Genomic DNA, 20,739 nt, shown 5'->3' on the forward strand with positions numbered 1-20,739 from the left:
ATCGTGGCCCTCCATCTTAATGGCCTAGACAACTCAGTGTAGCATGCAGTGCGCGGACACGGCGCGTATGTTTCAATAATTCACAAGGCTCAGGTGAGCCGCTCACGTATGCGCCCATCCGAGCCACACAGAGTCGCCGGAGAAGCGTCGGATGGAAGCTCCATTAGTCCATGTGGGCATTCTTTCCAGAGCATCCGAAGCACGCACAATAGCCCAAAGCAACCTGTCTGGGGTAGCTGGCGCACTGGCGTGACTACTCCGCACCAAAGGAGCGAACGTAGACCTGGAGCGGCCGTATCCGGGGAACGTGGAGTGATCATGGTGCCGTTAGCGGATCCGGACCATTGAGGTGTCTACATAAGACGCATCCCGGGACACTAGCGCACCACTGACAGCTCACAGAGTCCTGGAATATCCTTATTGCGAGTCCAGTGCAAAGAGTAATGTGAACGAGGTTTTGTGGTGGCTTTGCCGCGTTTCGCCGGTATATAGCAAGGGTGGGATCATCTTGGGGTAAGACTGGACATTTGGAAACAAGGTACCAGAACGTCGATCCATGTGGTGACACGTGGGCATAGAGATAGCCGTGATAGCCATTCTTTTTTGTGGGCTACTTAGTCGATTCATTCATTGAGCAATCTGTGAAGCGACGATGGCCCTGCTGGATACTGTACATAACACACCTGCCTCTTACTGCTGAAAGAACACTTTCCGGATAACCGACGCTTGAAGATGAAGCAACTAGGAAATGCAATTTGTTTGAGTCCAAAGCCGAACCATTCCGAGATAAAACCGTGTTGATCGGATCCCATTACAAAACGAGAAAGAGAATTAATCCAAGTAAGTGAGTGGTCTTGGTCGGCGAGCTGCTCAAAGCATCTGGTCCTCCTCCATCGTATCGCCGCCAGCGGTCTGGGGTGCATCTCCATTCGTTACCATAGCGTCGTTGCCGCCCTCGGCAGCGGGGAAGTAATCCTCCATCTCGGCGTCAAGCTCCTCCTGTGTCTTCTTCTTGGTTCGCTCACGTCCACCTCGACCACCACGACCGCGCCCAGCAGCCCGGTCACCGCGTCCACGTCCACGCTCACGGCCTGCGGCAGGGGCAGCCTTGGCGGCAGTAGCGGGCTTAGGCTTGTCTGCCTTCTTTGGTTGACTGTAGACAATTAGTGTTAGGTACGTGCCTGCTTATGCGTTGTGGAATCCTTACGTGACGCGGTCGGCGAAAGATGATGGAGGCTGGGCGGCTACGGCGGCAGCGCTAATGAGCAGTTCAACTCGAATGGGCTTGCTGTCAATCTTGACGCCCTGGAGCGCGTTCGTGGCCTTGATGGCCTGCTCGGACTTGTTGAAGATGACCGTAGCGCTTCCCAGGCTCTTGCCGTTAGGTCCGTACTGAAGCAAGACCCTTCTGGGCTTGCCGACATTGACAACTGTGTTGAAGTATTCCTACAAGGCGCATTAGTTGTCGTCGCAGATGAGTAGTTGCGAACACGAAGAGCAAGTTGAGCGAGTCCGGATCGGCGTTTCGTTGTAGGCAGCGGTTCCTATTCCGAGGGAGAGGGGCGCGTGGCTCTTAAAGCAGATCGTACGCCCGATAGAACAGTGGACTTTTTCCTCAGCGAGGCGGCGGCGTTACTAGCAGGGAGCATTGTGTGCGAGAAGGGAGCCTATGCTATCGGTGTACGACAGTCTTGCTCGATGCGCTTGGCCTTCACCCGCAGGCACGCGCTACACCCTCTGTAATGCCACATAAGACTCGGTGCTTGCGGTCATGCAGTGCTGCTTTTCACAGCTAGCGATGCTGCTGTTTGCATTGCGTACGCGCTACCGGCCTCGCTGAAGTCGACTGTCACGACCAGAAATACTTTCTCGCTTTCGTCTTTGCGACACGTGCAGGTGTCGCATGCTGCGAAGTCGCTATACCTGTTGTGTTTGCCAGACACAAGTTCGGTATGACTTATTCATGCAAGCATGGCGTGGACAACCCGTCTTGAAAGTGGAGCACATTGCTCAGTTCATTGGACTCGCGTTCGCTCGCAGGTTCGACGGAAATGCAGGTTCAAAGACCTTCGATGGCCTCACATACCTTGAGTTGATTCTCCTCAACATCAAATGGCTAGGACGTATTAGTAGAGATCAAGCGAAGCCGAAATACTGGACATACAAGATTGGAGATCATGATCTTGGTCTCGCCGCCCGAAGGAGCAGCGGGGACAACGGGTGCAGCCTTGTTGGGCTTGGTCTGCCTGGTGGTCTTTCCGACACCTCCGATCGGGGCTTCGGTGGCGCGACCAGCGCCAGAGCGGCGGTTGCCACGGCCGCGACGGGCGTTGCCGCGGGTGGTCTTGAGGATGTCATCAAGAGAGGAGTTGAGCTTGTCGGCCATTGTGAAGGATGTGGAGTCGTGAACGACGATTTCTGATGTGCGTAGAGGCGGCTAGCGCGGGCTTCTCAGGCGAGGAGCAGATGAAGAGACGGGTGGCGATGAAGCGCGTCTGGGTTTGATGGGCGTACAGGTGAACAAAGCGCGACAACAGGCGGGCTTGTCGGTTGTTGACGCGTGATGATTCAATGATAAACCTCGTAGGCTGAGAAGTGAAGAGGCCAGGAGCGCGCTTTGGGTGGCGTTCCGGTAAGAGCGGCGTTGGAGATGAGGAGCTGGGGAGACGGCGATTGACGTGGCCGGCGAGAAAGAGGGTGGGTGTTGATGAGTGAAGGGCAGCTGCCTCTGCGCGCTGAGAAAGGAGCTGCGCGGGCGTGCTTGCGCTCAGCCCCCGGCTTGGCACCCCACGTCATTGGCTCACGCATCGAGGGCAGGCGTGGCCTGTGCATGGTGCCTGCCTGCCCGCAGCTTCGCAACCACGATAGCTCCTGCCTTGCGAGAGGGCACGAGGATGGAACGATAACGAAATGGCCGTGACTCCGGTGAGCTCCAACAACCACCCAGCCAGCTTCTAGCATGGCAGCGCTGACCCGGGCCCAGTGGCAGTTCAAGTTCTTCGACGTCTCGCAAGTCAAGCTCCCAGACGACGAGAGCTCATTCCTTTCGGAGGTATGAGACGATCACCACAACGACATACACTTGCTCACCCGCCATAGCCTGGAAATATCACATCTGCAGTCTCAGGTTCGGAAAGCATCTTCTTCGGCAGCGCAGATGGCGTCGTGCGCATCGTCTCGCAGGCCTTCAAGGTCGTGCGCTCGTTCAAGGCGCATGACACGGGCGCAATCACCCACATGAAGCAGGTCCAGGGCACTGCGCTGCTGGTAACCATTGCTGAGGATCTGTCCAACGAACCTGTTCTGAAGGTGTGGGCGTTGGACAAGCTAGAGAAGAAGACAGGCATCCCACGCTGCCAGAGCACGCTCTCGGTACACAATGGACGCAAGCAGTTTCCCATATCAGCATTTGCTGCATTAGATGACCTGTCCCAGCTAGCAGTGGGTTTCGCCAATGGCGCCGTAACTGTCGTACGGGGCGACCTCATTCACGATCGCGGCGCGCGACAACGGACCGTCTTTGAATCCGAGGAGCCCGTCACTGGTATAGAGTTCCGTGAAGGCCACATCACAACGTTGTATATCGCGACGACTAGTCGAATATTGACACTGGTAATATCCGGCAGAGGACAGGGGCAGCCAGCGAAATCACTAGATGACCACGGTTGTGGTGTGGGATGCATGGCAGTAGACAAGTCCACGCGCGATGTTGTCGTGGCGCGAAACGATGCCATCTATTACTATGGTCAGCATGGGAGAGGCGCGCCATACACTTATGAGGGCGAAAAGCAGATGATTACTATGTTCAAGGATTACGTGGTCCTCGTCTCGCCGCCCAAGTCGAATGTCATACCGCGTTCCAATCCTCTCAGAGCCCTTGGCATGGGCCCGGCTGATGACGTCTTTAACACTTCGAGTTTCACAATGCTCAATACTGAATTGAGATTCGTGGCGCATCAAGAGCAGATTTCGTCGCAAGTCAAGTTCCTCATTGCGGAATGGGGCGACCTGTTCGTGCTGACCATGGACGGCAAGGTACGTGTTCGGTCTCACGTTGAAGTGCAATCATTGATCAGACCTCAGATGTTCCGCTACCATGAGAAGCCGTTTGCTCAAAAGTTGGACATATTATATCAGAGGAACCTCTACGTTCTAGCCATCAACATGGCTCAGAAGGCCGGTCTCGACGCTTCGCAGCAGAACGTGATCCTACGAAAGTATGGAGATTACCTGTACCAGAAACAAGACTACGATACGGCAATGCAACAATACCTGAAAGCGATCGACAACACCGAGCCTTCACAGGTCATCCGGAAATTCCTGGACACGCAACGGATACATAACTTGATAGAATACCTCGAGGAATTGCACGATCACCACAAGGCTACATCAGATCACACTACACTTCTCCTGAACTGCTATGCAAAACTCAAGGATGTAGAAAAACTGGAGGAGTTTATCAAGTCCCCTGGCGATGATCTCAAATTCGATCTCGACACAGCAATCTCAATGTGCCGACAGGGAGGCTATTTTGACCAGGCCGCCTATCTAGCACGGAAACACGGTGAACATGAAATGGTCGTTGACATCCTGATTGAGGATTCGAGACGCTATGCGGAAGCGCTCGCCTATATCTGGCGACTAGAGCCCGAGGTAGCTTACTTTAACCTCATGAAGTACGCAACTGTGCAGTTAGAACAATGCTCAAAAGACACAACTCAGCTCTTCATCGATTACTACACCGGCAATTTTAGGCCAAAGAAGGATGCCATCGTTATACCTAACGCTCCCGCAACATCAGGCATGGGTATGGGTATGGGCTTGGGCGTTGCATCCAGCGCAGTGCAGAATCTTGCTGCACTTCTACCCCTTCCTTACATGAACACCAGCGCCGTCGCTTCGCCACCTTCGGGCGAGTCAAAATCGACATTGAGTCAAGCTCAAGTCATCGAGACTAGCACAGACGAGCCGCCTCCAGAGTACGAGATACCCAAACCCCGCACGGCGTTCTCCGCCTTCGTAGACCATCCCCAAGAGTTCATAATCTTCCTCGAGGCTTGCATCAAGTCCGAGAGTCTCCGCGAAGACGACAAGGTGGATCTCTACACTACCCTCTTCGAAATGTACCTCCATATTGCCTCTTCTAAGAAAGATGGGGAGCGAAAGGAATGGGAGAACAAGGCACGGAAGCTAGTAGAAGGCAACAACATCCCGATAGACACGTCGAACGTGCTCCTTCTCTCCCACCTCTCCAACTTCCGCGACGGGACCATACTCGTCCGCGAACAGCAAGGCCTCCACTTTGACATCTTCCGCTCCTACACCGCCGCCAACGACACCCAAGGCGCTATCCGTGCGCTCCGCAAGTACGGACCAGAAGAGCCCGCGCTCTACCCCGCCGCCCTCGCATACTTCACCTCCTCGCCCGAAATTCTCGCTGAAGCCGGCGACGAGCTCGATGCCGTGCTCAAGAAAATCGACGAAGACGGCCTCATGGCGCCGCTGCAGGTCATCCAGACGCTGTCCACCAACGGCGTCGCCACAATGGGTATGATTAAGACATACCTCTCCACGACCATCGAGCGCGAGCGCGCCGAGATTGCCACCAACCGCCGCACGATCGAGACCTTCCGGTCCGACACTGACGCGAAGAAAGCAGAATTGCAAAACCTCAACTCCAAGCCTGTCACGTTCCAGGCGACGCGCTGCAAAGTGTGCGACCGCCCGCTTGATTTGCCTGTTGTACACTTCATGTGCAAGCACAGCTTTCACCAGCGGTGTCTCAGTCTGGACGAGGATGTGGAAGACGAGAGCGTGGAGTGTCCGCTATGCAGTGGGCAGAATCAGACGGTGAGGGCAATTCGGAAAGCGCAGGTTGAGAGTGCCGAGAGGCATGATTTGTTCAAGGATGCGTTGAGAAGGAGCAAAGATGGGTTCGCGGTGGTTAGTGAGTGGTTTGGCCGTGGTGTTATGGGGGTAGGGACGGCCGAATGAGGGCGTCCTTGATACCTGGTGTTTCGATTTCTACCGTTCTTCAGAACGTAATCAGTTGATGCATGTATACAGTGCTAAAAGGAAATGGGCACAAGTACAACAAGCTTATGCGTTGTCTGTCCTGGAATAACTCATAGAACCTCATTACTTGCCAGGAGCTTTTGTGATCTTCCCTAAACGGTGCCACAATCCTCGTATGCCCCTTCGCAACCGCAATGCCAATAGCCGTCTGACACTCCCTACCCTCTAGCCCCGGATTCAACCCCCTGCCCAACAGCTTTTCAAATATCGCCGTAATCTCCGTCTTGTGATCACTGCTGTGTCTCGAGTTGTCCGTCCTTCCGGCTGTCACATGCATGAGATCTTCACCTCTGTTATTGAACACTCGGAAGCCTCTTCATGTCCGTTGTATGATCGTTTCCAGTATTCGTAGTTGGTTCATCCGTGTACCGGAGTCAGTCCATATGGATAGGTAATCACATCGGAACTGGGCCAACCTCCAAAGGGACTTCCAGTGATGTCGCGCTTGATACCGCTGCGCGCATCCGCTTCCGCACCGTGCTTGAGAAGAACTTTGACTACGTCAATGTGATAGTTGGATGCAGCGCAGTAGATCAGTGGAAATGTCGCCTGACGACAAGATGTCCTCGCTGTTCACAGGTCTTTCATCCATCCGAAAGCCTTCTGCCTCCATTACTGGTTGAACAGCGGCAGAAAGTTTCTCAAGTTCTTCAGAGCAACGGGACTCACACCTTTGGCCACTTGCTGTTTTACTACTTCTGCTGTACCCTCTTGAGCTGCATGATGGAGCAGTCTGAGTCCATACGGGTTATCCACATCGGGCTGAGCGCCGTGCTGTAAAAGTAAGCTCGTCACCTCTACGTGGCCTTCTTCTGCAGCATTAGACAATGTGGTGTGTCTATCGGGATATTCTTTATCCATGGGTGCACCATTCGAAATCAGGTGTTCAGCATAGGAATGCCAATTCTTGAAGCTTGCTACATGCAAGACTGTAATATTTCTGGGTAATAGCTTTGCCATTTAATGAGCAGCCAGACAGTAAAACCAGGCCGGTCGGGTTGCAAGCAGTTGTCGAGAGCTGAGTACATATTCATGGCCTTCGAGTCAGCCTTGGCCAAGCGGTGACCTACATTACCGATGACATATTGAAGAAGCGGGTGTATGAGACGTTGTCTCTGAACGATGGCTGCTTTCCTTCTGTCCTCGACTTCACCGCCATCTATAGTTTCGAGATCATCGACGCAGTCCCAAGAGTGACCATAGTTTTCTTATTCCTCGTCAGTGCTCCCTTCTGCGTCTTCGGAGTTGTTCCGTCATGCCCATAAAGCATCCTCGGGGACCTCAAACTCGTTCAGATACTTCAGCGATACAAGGACTGGCATTGGTTGCGCTTGTTCCTTGTCTAAAATGGGGAAGAACCATGCTCCGTCAACTCTTTTTGTGTCTCACAGAAACTCCGTGGGTGAATGGTGGATGACACCCATGCTCTCATCTTCCAGAATCTCCAGAAGACGACCACAGCTTTGCCGCACCAAGCTTTTACCATCCTCGAGGCCCATGCCAGTCTCTGAGCGGAGCATCATAACCAAACTTCCCAGCTCAATCAATCTCAAAGGACGGAAAAAATGGACGACACATTGTAGAATCATGGACTGATAATCCTGTGGAAAATCTGAGCAGCGGGAGTGCTTAGCAAGCATCTCGGTTACAGTTCGTTGAGGTTCCACCGCAAGCGCTCTAAGCTTGCCGGTAGAGTCTCTTCAACGATGGTCCCTTCGCGCAGACCACTGGTCATATTGTCTGTCATCAGTCTAGTATTCGCCGTAGATGCTGAGAAGACTGACTTTCCAGATCCTGGAACACCTTTGATCCAGAGGCAATTATTGCGCGGTTGTGCATTGTGTGGAAATGGAGACTTCTAGTCTTAAAAGACCATGACTAACTTCTCAACTTCTTCATCTGTGTTGACATGATCTCCGTGAGCTGATCTAAGGGCGAGTATCTGCTGATGAAGCGTAGAGATGGCGCTATTTCTAGATGCGGGCCGTGTGGGAAAAGCTAAGCTTCGCGCCTTCAACTCAGGTGACCATGTCGACGGTGCACTAGGTGTATACACAAGACATTCGAAGATGAGAATTTACGCAATATAACAGAGGTGAAAATTTAACAGTCGAAGAATCTGGGGTGCGCGACTAAAGGCCCCTGTTATGCCGATGCACCGAAGACGAACGCTGGTCTTGTTTGCTCGTATTCTTTCAGGTGTGGGTATGACTGGTGAGTCTTTCCGCAAGTCTGAAGGTTTGGCTTAATGTAGAGGACGCTCATTCAATGCAAATAACATAGCCCTCGTGCACGCGAAGGCGACCGCCTTTTTCTGTCAGTGTTTCTTCGCATGGATCTAGTTCGCCCCACTCTTTTCTCTCCACGGCCCACTGACTCCCTTGCTTCTGTCTGCTTTGTGGTTCGCGTCCTCCGCACTTGGCTCTTGTCGGAGTCTCTCAAACTCCTTGAACCCTTCGAAGTACTTCTTCCGAAAGTTATTCAACTCATCTGCTTTGACGCCCTTCTCGTATTCCTTCTTGACCGTTTCCAGCGCGCCCTCGGGTACTTCAGATTCAGCCCGCCTTCGATATGTCAAGAGTCTTCTCGACCATTTGTTGAAGGTCTGCACGCATACCGACACTATCTCCAGGCATGGATGCGTGGGGATGATCAGTTCCACGTCCTCGTCATTGGCTGTGGGCATCCACATGCTGAGCCTCCCATTCTCCACTAATGTTGAAACTGCGAACGCCAGGATATCATCTTGGATCGCGGTGAATGAATAAGGCTTCTTTGGAGGGATATATCCCGGGTCCTTGTAACGGTTTCCATGCGTTGCGCGTTCTTGCTCGTTGAGTATATCGCGCGAACCCAGAACTTTGAGACCTTCCCGGATGCCATAAGGCGGGTCGCAAACAATGCCGTCCAAGTATCCACCTCTGCTTGCAGAGTTGCTGTGTTGCAACAATCTGAAAGGCGTGTTTGTGAGATCGGACACGAAGGCTCCGAGGTACCTCGACTCTAGACCGTACTGTTTGAAATTGCCTTGAACGTCAAACTTGCCGGTTTGGCCTTTCCTCGCACTACCGCCCGTTCCGCGAATACTACGGCCGTCGATATCGCTGCCGCAGACCATCGCTCCAAAATGAGCGCATGCGATGGGAAAGCCGCCTGTTCCCATAAACGGATCGTAGAACAACTTGCCTGGAGCCGCAAGCGCCATGTTGGCTGTTACAAGCGCGAGCTCGGCGTCCATGGAAGTGGTACTGATATAGTGTCTCTTCTTCAGGTCGTATGTCGTCTTTGCATCACGGCCAGATGCAGCCACGAAACGGCCAAGGTACGCATACTTGGGCCCTGTTGCCTTTTCCTCGTACTCCTCAAACACTTTGAAAGATGCTTCGGCGTCCCGCATCCGGATTGGTCCTTTGAAGCCCATATAGGAGAATGATTCAATAATGTCGCGTTGTTGCGCGTTGTCCCGCGTTCCGCGAAAACAATCTAGAGTGAAGCGGAAGGGGGCTGATTCGTACTGCACCCATTTGGCACTGGAGATATCCTTCACAGACTCGTGTAGGGCATCATATGTTGCGCCTTGTCCCCAAAGTTCGTAAATACCTTGTGACAGCAGACTCCGCGAGATTACTGTTTTTGCAGCTGCATCCGAAGGCAGACGGACAATGCAGAAAGGAGACTGCTGTTGTCAGATCGTGCAAAACGGGAGGTCACAAGACCAACACCAAAAATTGTTGCAAGGTGCACTAACCTCTTCTTCGTATTTCACGAATTCTATAGACACTTCAGCAACATCTGCGAGGGCCTGGAGTTCCGCTTGGCGAAAACTCTCGTGCATCTGCACAAGTCGCACGAGGTAATTGGGCATTTTTGAGGACGCAAATTGATCGATCCGAATGGTAGTTTTGAAGACAGGTGCGCATGCGCTCAGTCAGGGACTGGCATATTGATTCAGCCTACTTTCGAAATAGGTAAGCGTACGAGGGGTTGTGAATGTAGAAGAGTCATGCGTAGGCAAAGTGCAAAATTGTGGGTCAAGCGGGTACGATGTCATTGGTCACTAATTTACGACACTGTGATTGGCCAAATTCATAGATTTAGGTTTGCATTCCAAAGGTACCATACGTGGATCCCGGAGTTGCTGATGAACAAGCTGGAGGTCGCTCGTGTGGGTCCCTGTAGGCGCCCGCAAGGGTAAGGGAGTGTTGGGGTGATCTGGTTGAGTCACGTGTGAACCGTGGCCCTGGATATCGTCGTCTCTCAATTCCAAAGGTACGATTTGAATAGATCATAGTTCTATAGCTACTTCCTCCACAACATCCTTACTTCCTCCACAACATCCTCAGAGGATCCAGTCGGTATGGCATTCACAAGTTCGACAATACAGCCTCCACTCCGGAAACCTACTCTCAGTTAGCGCACTGCCATAGTAAGCAAATAGAAGGGTAAACTCACCGTCACTTTGGTGGGGTCCTGTTCATTATCCGCATACTTCACCGTGCCATCTCGGTCAATGACCATAGCCCATCTTCCGTTCCGATCGCCCATTCCCGCATCCCATCCATGTTTCTTAGAGAATCCCGACTTGGTGTCGCCCATGAAGAGAATATCCGTACCCTCCACCCGATTAACTTTCCCCCATGCGCTCATTACCCATCCATCATTACTGGCAATCACGGCAACCTGGTCTACACCTTTGGCTTTGAGCTTGTCTAGCTGGTCGATGTAGGGAGGCAGATGATAGGCTTGACAGCTAGGTGTGAAGGCGCCAGGGACAGAGACGAGAACCACTCGCTTCCCTTTCCATTCGGAGGATGCGTTGAAATCTTGTGGGGTGCCAGCGAGTGTGGCGTCTTGGTTTTTGATGGGCACCCAGTCGAACACAACGTCCGAGGGGAACTTGTCACCGGGTTTGAGGGGGGCCATCGCTGCTGCTCAAGGAAAAAACCAATTGAAAGGTTGTGTTGTACTGGGTTCGGCGTCAAAGGAGGTTGAAAGTAATGGAAAATAGCATGTATGGATCCTGGCAGGGACTTCGCTAATTATGTACTTGGCTACTTCAGTCTTGACACTTTCTGGTAAGTTCCTGGATCAAATGTTTGTTTGTCTAGAACACATTATTGACGCCATTGCAACCGCCTGTTGACAAATGCGGGTATCACAAGTCTCACCCGGAAGCGGACCGTGATGAGGGGCACCCTCTTCAACCCCGGCCCGAAAAGGGATGCTGATAGGCATATGGCCGCAACTGGCTTGGCTAAGTATACCGAAACCTCATAGTATATCGGAGAATTTATTTTCTTGCAGGTGCGCTTACAATAACTGGGTCAAAGTATACTGTAACTTAGAAAGAGGAGAATGTAGAATTTTGGCCCGCACCTAACTCTACAGTACCACATATGATAGATATGCCTTTATAGGCATCTATTATAGTATTCCAGTAGATGTTTACATACGGGCTTGCCAGAAAGGGCTGGCTCCTTATTGTCGAATTCTGTGTGAATTGGAATATCCAGAGTCCCTCACGCAATCTATTAGCGGCGCGTGAAAACAACAGCACACGGACTTGATACTCGCGTCTACTATCATCTCTATAATATTAGAAAGGTAAAAGCGCCTTGAATCCATGTACCGGGATATTAGGACGGTCATGTATAAAATAATTCTAGGTCACAGTCGTTACTGTGCAACAACCGTCCCTAGTATGACCACATGACGAGCATAATGTATTGAGCGACATATTGTGAGGGCCGTCGCCGCAATTACCCTGTCTGGGTTAGCAAAGAGAATGAGGTTCAAGAAGGAGAAAACATACGCAATACCAGACCGTCTTTGGAGGAGGGCCATGTTGTAAGGGTGTCTCCTAGCGTTAGCAGCATCGGGCCCTTAGCAAATCTTTACATACAGGACCGCCGAGTACATATCCCATGTTAAGGGGCGCAGAAGGCAAAGAGCTGAAATAATCGGGTGGCTTTTTGAATACATCACCATGCTGAGGAAGTGTCTATCGAACATCAGCAGCAAAGGCCCGTATACGGCTCTTTACTTACACTGCAGCAGATCGCAGGATTGCGCAAATCCGAAGTCGCATGTGAAAAGCTATGATCGTCCTGTGGATGGAAATGTTGAGAGTCCAGCTTGCGATCAATAGTTTCAGAGGAGAGTGTCGCGGAGGACGATGTAGCCTGTTCTCAGCGCTCATTAGCGTGCCTTCTTGGGACATGGTTCAGAGGAATTTCAACCGTGGGTAATCTGAAAAGTGAACGAAGAGTGCGCGAAGACATCCTCGGATACTGTTCGTGGCCCAGAATCTGGTCCGCGTATATTCCATCAAGGTCGCAAGCTCTTCATGTTTTCCGACGCGGGAACCCAACGGCTGAACGGCGCTTGCCTAATTAGGTATACGCGACTCTATCTGTCGGCCTCAGGCATCAAATACCTCAGCCTGACTCCTTTCCCACATATGGTATTACTTTGCCCTGTTTCAGCCTCGCATTAAAATCAATACCTAAGCGAGAAATATGGACAGCGGGCCGCATTATCGCGGGGCGCATAGGCTACACGCCTACATCCTGCCCGGTGCTGTTCCTCAAAGCATAGACGATGGCTCTGAAGCCGAGCCGTTCCCGCTCACACCATATTGATGATCCATGGGACAAATTCGGTGTGCGCAACGATCAGGCTCACGACGCCGAAGACTGGCGGCTCTGTACTTCACAGCACAATGTTTCTGAGATCATCAGGAGATTCATGGAGCGCGGATACACCAGATTGACTGGACCAATACCTCACCAACGACGAGTGTTAAGAGAGTTCCTCGAAGAGCTTGTCTTCAGGCTGCCGAGCGGACCTACCCGTTCTATTGACATTGATATCCGACATCCAGTCTTCGGTACAGGCATTGCTGGTCTCCTGGTAGATTGTCACGACCATACACGGTGTAAAAACATAACTGGAAGTACATGTACAGATGACATCTCTTATTCGGGCAATCTATCCACTTCGAAGCTTTACGAAAATCTCCATAAACAGGTAATAGTATCTTTCGATAATCAGGCACGGTGGCACTCATCCTTCTATAGCGAAATAGCTTAGCTCGTAGAGCTGAAAGACGGATTATGTACGTTAGCTTCCCAGAGACTCGCCTGTTCACTGACATGTTCAGATTCCTTCCGGATTTGAGCCCAGCTACCGCGCTCGTGTTGGCTTCCTCCGTTGCTCTTAGATCCACCATACCTGTACGAAATACGATGCATCGATATCTGACCCGAGAGTGCATTTTTTCGGCTACGACGGTAAGTTCGCACCAGACACTACCCTTTCTGCACGAGTTGCCCACGCATTTTTGACGACATGTGCGACTTCTATGTTAATATGGCCCATGCTCCTACGATTTTTAAGGACGAGTGTTGACCTCTACTAGACGTGGGGTTTCTTTTTCGAGTTCCACTTACCATACTATGCGATGCGCGTTGGAAGGACTGAAGATCATCGTACGATTGCTGGGAAGCGTCTGCGAAAGTCCGAGGTTCTTCCTCTTCAATGTGAATCGAAAGATCCCGACGACCTTTTTTACCATGAAGCTCAGATATCATCCCTTTGTTGGGGACCTGACGAGTCTTTCTGGACAGAGATATTTTTTGTGGAGACCTTCTTTGGCTCGGAGCTCCATTATGATAAGTATCTCAATCCGATCCAGGATCCAGAGACCAATCTTACACTTCGCTTGGATCCTCCGACATTATCATATGACCCCACTTTGTCTTCGGATCCGAGAGAATATTGGTTGAAACAGCTTGAAGTAAGATTATCGCAGGTGGTGTATGTGACCCCCGAGTGCGAAGTTCCTACATCCTGAGCATACGTACCTCCTTATCTCTCCCCTTCCTTGCGTCTTATACTGATTTTGTGCCCATCATAATAGTCAGGAGTATACAGCATTGATTGGGACTTTCAGCAAGCGCATGGAGACGTATGTAAGTCGATCCCTGATCAATTAGCATGCCACTATGGAGCTGCACACCCACCTAGGTAGAATTGAGGCGATCACACTCGACTGGCAGACGCCATTTGACTGGAACGAGATTGCTCACGATTGATAGGTGCGAACTCCTGGATTCATGTCCGATCGGAGCGGGCATACGCAAACTCTAAGTGATGTGCTTGAGACGATTCAAAACTTCAGCGACTCCATCGGTAGTACAATAGACGCGTGGGAATCGTTTCGGAAGACCCAGATTTCGCTCTTTGTACTAGAGGGACGCCGCAATGACGCAAAAAAGCCTGCTTACTCACGACTCCTTGGCAGTATAATTCAAAGTATAGAGGAGCTTGAGAGGTTGCGCGGTTTCTTGCTCACTCAAAGAGCAAAGTTCAAATCCAGGATTGAAAATGTACGTCCTAAGAAGACATGCCCGGCTACTTTTCTGGAGTGTAGGTGCTAAACCACCCGGCAGTTTCACACAGTTTCCAGCCTCAGCCAGACCGAGACGGCAATAACGCAGGGTGAAAACATCCGGATACTTACCCAGATGACGGTAGTAAGTTTCTCCGGACGAACGTCAGATACTTGCACGCTGAATAACGGCCATCTCAGTACGTAGCATTCCCACTGCTCTTCACCGCCGCCATCTTCAGCATGGACTTTGTCAAGCCCAAGAACGACAGCCTAGCTTGGGGACTCTTCTTTACAGTCTTCGTTGTGACATCTGTCTTGAATGGTACAATAGCATGGCTTCTCCATAGGTCGCTCATTCAAAAGGCGGTCAGGAAGCTTCTCGGTCTGGGCTGAAATTTGCTCAGTACGCTTCTTGGGCTCACAAAATCCGTTCACCAAAGCCTTGGACAGGATATTGAGATTTTTTAACATACTTGTTGCATGGATCGGGAGATCATCCAACAAACTATTCGAATGGTGGAAATCGCTCTGATAGTCACAATGACGGTTCTGGGAGTTAATGCCATTTAAATTTTGCGGTAAAGCGTTTCTTCTCGACTTAGCGTCGCTTCTTCCGTGTTCTCCATCGTACAATAAACATACACATTAATAAGCCAAGACGTCAAAAATCTATAATGCTCTCAAGAAACATCGATGCAAGCCGCAAATGGATATGCAATGCCAAAATGTCCCACGAACTGCCGCATATCCTCCTTCCAGCTCCATGGCCAGTCCAATTTCGAACTAGTATCTTTCTGCGTCTTCTTACCAATCCAGGCAAGCGGGGGGAAGCGCCATCTTGGGAACCTTTCAGGAAACGTTTTCTCATGCGCCAATGACAGGACTGATGATGCTTCGATTTCGCCTGATCAGGGTCACGCCGCTCCCTTCCGGAATAATCAGAGTAATCACGCGTCGTCCTGGGACGATCAGGGAGCTGCTTCCTCTATATCCGCTGTGGCCGCTCAACAATGTCGTGCCACATTCTGTTAGCCACGTCTTCCTTCGACCACTCTTGCAGGGACGTTCGTCGATGGCGCGCATACTATGCTCTGCTACGGTTACTGAGTGTAACGGGGCATATGTGCTATACTTCAGTCTTACTGATGAGAGGGATGGAGTTTTCAGCAGAAGAAGGGACTTTCTCATCAGAATGGGTGGCCATCGAGGTACTGGCTCGGAAATTCCAGGGCGTGGAGAGCGATGACGATACTGAGGTAACTAATTGCGCTGGGGACTGGAGATGGGGTCCCGCTGGTTGTACTGGACCCTGAGCGTCGTCCGCGGATTTGGTGACGTCTGTAGCTCTGGGTGTCGCAGTATCGATGGATTCCGTTGACTCGGCGTATAGCGAGCTTCCTCTGAAGCTCGATTGTAGATAGGAAGATGACAGAAGGGAAGGTTCCCTAGGTTTGAACGTTCGGGTGCCCTTCAAAGGATGACTCTGTCCCAAGTTGGCTTGATGCCTGCGAGAGGGAACTCGAGCGGCAGACTTGTTAGTAGGGTTGCCATCTTCTGAAGATAGACTGTCTCCCGTAGGCTTGGATCCTGCTGAAGCCAAGACTTCATGTGCAGCTTTGACTTCTCTTGCCACAAGAGAGACGGCCGATTCAGACTCTCAGGTTGATGCAAGCTTCACGATCTTCACGGGTTTCCACCTGTTTCTCCTCATCATTCGCGGTCTCAAGCGCCGTGGAAGACTTTGCTTTTTCGTCCGTCGTGTAGCGCGATCCTCCGGCACCTCCAGTATCCTAAGCGATAACTCGATGACGACTTTCTCGGTGTCAAATGATTCTGCCTCGGTGATAAGCCTCGGCATGGCCAGCTCCAGCTTCATAGGAAGTAATGTACTAGGCTGCTCTTCCTTCGGCTGCTCGTCTATGCGCTCCCTATAAATTGGCTCATCTGGACACGATCTTGACCGAGAATGGGCTCTTCGGCGAATAGACGATAGATGTATCTGGAGACTAGCCCACTGCGTAAAGCGCTTGATGCTCTGTTCGTCCTCTCGAGTTAGGCTCACAACTAGTCTCCTCAGGCATTCCAATCTCTTGTGGCTGCACTTCTATGAAGCCATCCTTTGCCTCATTTTCCTGCTCTTGCTCCTGTTACAGTTCTACCGTTTCCGGCGTTCCCCGCAAGATAGCTCGTCTTTTGATTCGCGTGTTTCTTGACCTTCATGTTGCGCTTCCATTACAGTCTTTTCTCCTCGGGCTTCTCCAGAATCAACTCTTCCCTTTCTATTTTCTCTTTTCTCTCGTGTTTCTTGCATTGAATATCGTCCAATATCTCTCTGCTGTAATCGTGATTAATCAGTGTCGGCAGCGTTGCAGACTCGGGTGCCAGAGTGACTGAAAGTTCGATTGCAGATCTAGGTATAGGATGAGTGGAAGTATCGGGTGTAGAATCGACTATTGAAGCAGTCATAGACTTGGTTGCAGGGTCGATTGCAGAAGCAGTGACAGACCTGACCGTAGGATCAGCTGTGGAAGTGGTTGATACTGCCGCATGTTCAAGGCTTGGTTTCATTGCCTCCGCAAGCTGGTGTAGGTCTTTTTCGAATCGTAACTTCTTCAACACTCCCTGCACAACGGACAAGCTATTGTTGGAATCCACATACACGGCACCGATGATCGCCTCAAGGGTTTCGGCAATTAGGTGTCTTGGAACCGGGTTTGCTCCATTTCGTATTATAAGCGTGTCGTCGATACCCAGCAGCGTGGCCCTAAGACCCAGGGACGCTCGTGATTCGAGTTTTGCCATTGCGGTACCATAGGCCGAGGTTGGCAATTTAGCATCCCACCATAAGGCAGTCATCCCTAGCGCCAGTACACGATCGCCTAATAGAGCGAGTCTCCGGTTATTCGCGATGGGCGTAATGACCCCTTGCCAGTACAATGGTATGTCGACCATGGAACCTTTGAGGGCTTCTATGCAGAGCTTTTTGTTCTGAAACCTGTACCCAATGATATTCTCAACGCGGACAACTCGCGTGGCTGCGTCAAAGAGGTCTTGGTGTATCATTGGGGGCGGTCGATAGAATTGTAACGGGTCTGGGGACATGTTGAAGAAGAGGTTATCTCGCCGCGTGAAGAATTTTGAGAGGCGATCAAGATGCTCGGTTCGGCCATGGAAGCTATTTCGCCGGGAAGGACTGGCCTTCCAGAAGAATTGAGACAGATGTTCTTTTACACTAAGAATTCGGCTTTTGGTAGCGTTCTTCACAACCCATGACCTCCCGGAATGCTGGAATGGAGTGGGCTGTGGATTTGTTCCTGCATCCGGGGATAGCCCCATAAGGGAGTATATGAATGCTTTTACCGCTCCTGGGTTTGGTGAGGGTAGACTGGCTGCTTGCTGGAATAACCTCATTGGTTGTGCTTGTCGTGCTTCGAACGCCGAACTATCATTCAATAAGTTCTGGGCCTTTCCATATCCGTCATCGTCGTCAGATATTCGACCATGGAGAAGCCCGAGATTCCTACGGACCTCCATATGATTCTGATCCAGCTGTTGGAATTGGGCCGTTGGACTCAGTTTGCGATACGACTCGAGGCCTTTTGCTTGGTTCACAGTCAACAAACCTGCCATTATGCATTCACGAGCCCTGACAAGCCATGCAAGTTCATTCCTTTCGCTGTGCGAGAGAGATCTGCCCCTGATCGCCTTGAGATTCTTGGCCTTCTTCTTATAATTGGAGAGTTTTTTCTTGTCCTGCACGCCGAGCACTGGACGATATGCGGATTGTGTGACAGTGACAAGACGCCCCATCCTGAAAATAACAACCCAATCAAAAGCTGTGGCTATACATCGTCAAGACAGAATCTGTCATGTGTTAGATTTCGTGGTCCACCGGAGAGCTAGCGGTACAAACGTCATCCGAAGTCGCACTGTTCATCTGAACGAACAACACGATGTAAGCATTCCGTGCTGTGAATCTATCTGCTAGACAAAGCTCGGGATCGTACTTCTGTGGATAGATGCATTGGTGAAAGGAGATGCCGCTGGTGTTCGAACATTATCCGTGACTTTTTGCACGCCACAAGCACGGGCCATTTACTGGACACCGTCCGTAGCCGCCAGCCATAGCACACAGCGCTCAGCCCTCACAGGACATAGGAAAGACGACATCTATACGCTTCATAGTCTGATTTTGAGTGAAGTGTAACCTATACGACAAATTGGCACCATTCACAGTTCCCATCCGATCACAAGAACACATGCAAGAACCTTGATGTCCAGGCAACTCCCAAAGAAATTAACTACCGGTAAGCCATCTGTAGATCTTCGCGAGCTTTTGTAGGCCATGGCAAAACGTAGTACATAAACTCTGTTAGGTGCCAAAACACATAGATTCCAAACGGCAGCATTGACTCAGTACTCGGTCCAGTGCGTCTTCCATACTAACAAACCACACATCAGACCCCAGCCAAATGCATTCTTCACGATAACCGCCCACATATTAACAAGCAGACACTTCATATTACCTTCTCCAATGAACACGCTTGTACCTAGAAGGCGCAGCGCAGAAAGTCTCTCAGACCACAGCGCCTCGCAGCACCATACACCATGGGCAACATGGCATCCTCAGCAAAAGGTGAAAGAACGCACTCATCCAGTAAACACAGCCTTAATAAATAATATGCAAATGGGAATCTAAATCGGCACGTCCCTGCACCTGCAAAAGATAGCCGTGCATTGCCCTCCCACGTTCAATATCCACATCCACCACTACCCATCTACGATAGATACACAGACCCCGTCCTAGCCTCTGCCACACGTCTAGCACTTGAGCGAGTACTTCGTCTTGCGGTCGCTCGTCATAGCGCCCCAGGTCGTCTCGTCTGCGACATTGCCGTTATCACCAACAGACGCCGGCTTCCAGGGCTCGTCGAAAGCCTCGAAGAAGAAGGCGTTGAAGCCCCAGTCGAGCAGCGCGCAGAAGCCCGTGTGGTAGAAGTTCTTCGCGTTGTCGAGGCCGCCCTTGGCGGCGCCGTAGTCGGTGCCATCTGCGGACTTCAGTCAGTAGCGGTACAATACAGCGTGTAGGTAGGAGACGCACCAGCAGTAGGCCACCCCGTCTCGCCGTTCCAGATCTCGATCTTGTCACTTCCGCCAACCTTCTCCTCAATATGGCTGATGGCCTGGAACATGTCGTTGAGGTACACGTGGGTAGCGTTATCGCCGCCCGCGCCCTGCCAGAACGCAAACGCGTTGATCATGAGGATGTCGACAGAGGGCAGGATCGCATCGGCGGTGCCATCGAAGAATTTGTTCCACGAGTCCGCAGTGCCGATCTTGATGTTATCCGGAAGCTTGCTTTTTACTGTGTCTATTTTGGCCTTGAGCTCCGAGCCTGTGAAGTTGCCGCGGTACAGCGTCTCGGAGCCGACGGTCACGGCGTAGATGGTGTCCTTGTACTTGTCTGCGACGGCGGTGATGGCGTTGAGGTCGTTGTTAAAGGACTCTTCAACGTCGGGCCTGCAGGTATAGTGTCAGCACAATTTCCAACGACGTAGGGCGGACATAAAGGAGGTAAGGAAGCGTACCAGATTCCGAGCACGACCTTGAAGCCCTTCTTCTCGGCTGCAGGCAGGATCGCCTTCGTCATGTTGCAGTCGGCCGCCGCGTATCCACGCACAATCGTCGCGCCGGACGCCTCCTTGATGGCGTCGAAGTCGGCCTCGTAGTCACTCTGCGTCTTGCAGTCGCCGTTGGCTTCTTTTGTGCCGAGCGCAAAGCCCATGGTGCCTTTTGCGGCGGAAACAACGGCGGGCGCCGCTGCGAGAGCGACCGCTGCGGCAGTGCAGAAACGCATCTTCGGTCGCTTTGAGAGGGTGTTCGAGGGAGTCGAGGAGCGGTTTCGGTGTAGGGAGCGTTGGTTGAGTGCGCAAAGAGAGTGACTGAAGGTTAGGAGAAATGACAAACGCGAGTGTGCAAAGAACGACTGTACAACAGAATGTACAAGAAGGTGTGGAGTGAGCAGAGACGGGGTGCGGCGCGACGTTGGAGATGAAGGGGCCGCAACGGTGATCCTAACTCAGCTAGCCCCTGCTTGGTGCAGTGTGGCGCATCGGTCGCCTTGCGGCAGCGTCCTGGGCACGGTAAGCTCTCGGAGACTTGCAACATGTGCTGTTCCTCAAAGGAGACGATGGTCTGTTAACATGTTCACTCCGTGACTGTTGTTGTATGTCTCCTAACAGCACATTACTACATGTTCCCCAGCATCA

The 20,739-nt window shown here is 51.5% G+C and overlaps 9 protein-coding genes across 9 annotated transcripts; 2 read left to right on the forward strand and 7 right to left on the reverse strand.

Annotated features, from left to right (window-relative positions):
- Positions 1-609: 609 nt before the first annotated feature.
- Positions 610-2,595, reverse strand: CC84DRAFT_133318 (uncharacterized protein). Its single transcript, XM_018185381.1, has 5 exons — positions 2,568-2,595; positions 2,165-2,470; positions 2,087-2,116; positions 1,208-1,446; positions 610-1,153 (listed from the first exon to the last, which is right to left on the reverse strand). Exons 2-5 carry the CDS (start codon positions 2,384-2,386, stop codon positions 871-873), a joined length of 774 nt encoding a protein of 257 aa, XP_018042982.1. The 5' UTR covers positions 2,387-2,470; positions 2,568-2,595; the 3' UTR covers positions 610-870.
- Positions 2,298-3,099, reverse strand: CC84DRAFT_132907 (uncharacterized protein). Its single transcript, XM_018185380.1, has 2 exons — positions 2,574-3,099; positions 2,298-2,499 (listed from the first exon to the last, which is right to left on the reverse strand). Exons 1-2 carry the CDS (start codon positions 2,959-2,961, stop codon positions 2,438-2,440), a joined length of 450 nt encoding a protein of 149 aa, XP_018042983.1. The 5' UTR covers positions 2,962-3,099; the 3' UTR covers positions 2,298-2,437.
- On the forward strand, positions 2,810-6,137 carry CC84DRAFT_1159902 (vacuolar protein sorting-associated protein 11). Its single transcript, XM_018177360.1, has 2 exons — positions 2,810-4,035; positions 4,084-6,137. The coding sequence occupies exons 1-2, from the start codon at positions 3,238-3,240 to the stop codon at positions 5,992-5,994; spliced, it is 2,709 nt and encodes a 902-aa protein (XP_018042984.1). The 5' UTR covers positions 2,810-3,237; the 3' UTR covers positions 5,995-6,137.
- Positions 6,138-8,413: 2,276 nt separating this feature from the next.
- Positions 8,414-9,940, reverse strand: CC84DRAFT_1183224 (tRNA guanosine-2'-O-methyltransferase; the record flags this gene model as incomplete). Its single annotated transcript, XM_018180675.1, has 2 exons — positions 8,414-9,751; positions 9,824-9,940. 2 exons carry the CDS (start codon positions 9,938-9,940, stop codon positions 8,414-8,416), a joined length of 1,455 nt encoding a protein of 484 aa, XP_018042985.1.
- A 499-nt stretch (positions 9,941-10,439) lies between these two features.
- CC84DRAFT_1212143 (AhpC/TSA family protein-like protein) lies at positions 10,440-10,998 on the reverse strand (the record flags this gene model as incomplete). Its single annotated transcript, XM_018182423.1, has 2 exons — positions 10,440-10,475; positions 10,528-10,998. 2 exons carry the CDS (start codon positions 10,996-10,998, stop codon positions 10,440-10,442), a joined length of 507 nt encoding a protein of 168 aa, XP_018042986.1.
- A 753-nt stretch (positions 10,999-11,751) lies between these two features.
- On the reverse strand, positions 11,752-12,295 carry CC84DRAFT_1171307 (uncharacterized protein; the record flags this gene model as incomplete). Its single annotated transcript, XM_018179902.1, has 3 exons — positions 11,752-11,839; positions 11,978-12,076; positions 12,123-12,295. 3 exons carry the CDS (start codon positions 12,293-12,295, stop codon positions 11,752-11,754), a joined length of 360 nt encoding a protein of 119 aa, XP_018042987.1.
- A 1,242-nt stretch (positions 12,296-13,537) lies between these two features.
- Positions 13,538-14,863, forward strand: CC84DRAFT_1078096 (uncharacterized protein; the record flags this gene model as incomplete). Its single annotated transcript, XM_018173785.1, has 4 exons — positions 13,538-13,893; positions 13,997-14,048; positions 14,175-14,465; positions 14,669-14,863. The coding sequence occupies 4 exons, from the start codon at positions 13,538-13,540 to the stop codon at positions 14,861-14,863; spliced, it is 894 nt and encodes a 297-aa protein (XP_018042988.1).
- Positions 14,864-16,702: 1,839 nt separating this feature from the next.
- On the reverse strand, positions 16,703-18,280 carry CC84DRAFT_1212144 (ribonuclease III; the record flags this gene model as incomplete). Its single annotated transcript, XM_018182424.1, has 1 exon — positions 16,703-18,280. One exon carries the CDS (start codon positions 18,278-18,280, stop codon positions 16,703-16,705), a length of 1,578 nt encoding a protein of 525 aa, XP_018042989.1.
- A 1,011-nt stretch (positions 18,281-19,291) lies between these two features.
- On the reverse strand, positions 19,292-20,327 carry CC84DRAFT_1076891 (glycoside hydrolase; the record flags this gene model as incomplete). The annotated part of the gene is made up of 3 exons (XM_018173731.1): positions 19,292-19,518; positions 19,572-19,990; positions 20,059-20,327. The coding sequence occupies 3 exons, from the start codon at positions 20,325-20,327 to the stop codon at positions 19,292-19,294; spliced, it is 915 nt and encodes a 304-aa protein (XP_018042990.1).
- Between the last annotated feature and the right edge of the window lie 412 nt (positions 20,328-20,739).

This window comes from Paraphaeosphaeria sporulosa (genome assembly GCF_001642045.1).
Source record: "Paraphaeosphaeria sporulosa strain AP3s5-JAC2a unplaced genomic scaffold CC84scaffold_1, whole genome shotgun sequence".
In the NCBI taxonomy this organism is placed as follows: Eukaryota; Fungi; Ascomycota; class Dothideomycetes; order Pleosporales; family Didymosphaeriaceae; genus Paraphaeosphaeria; species Paraphaeosphaeria sporulosa.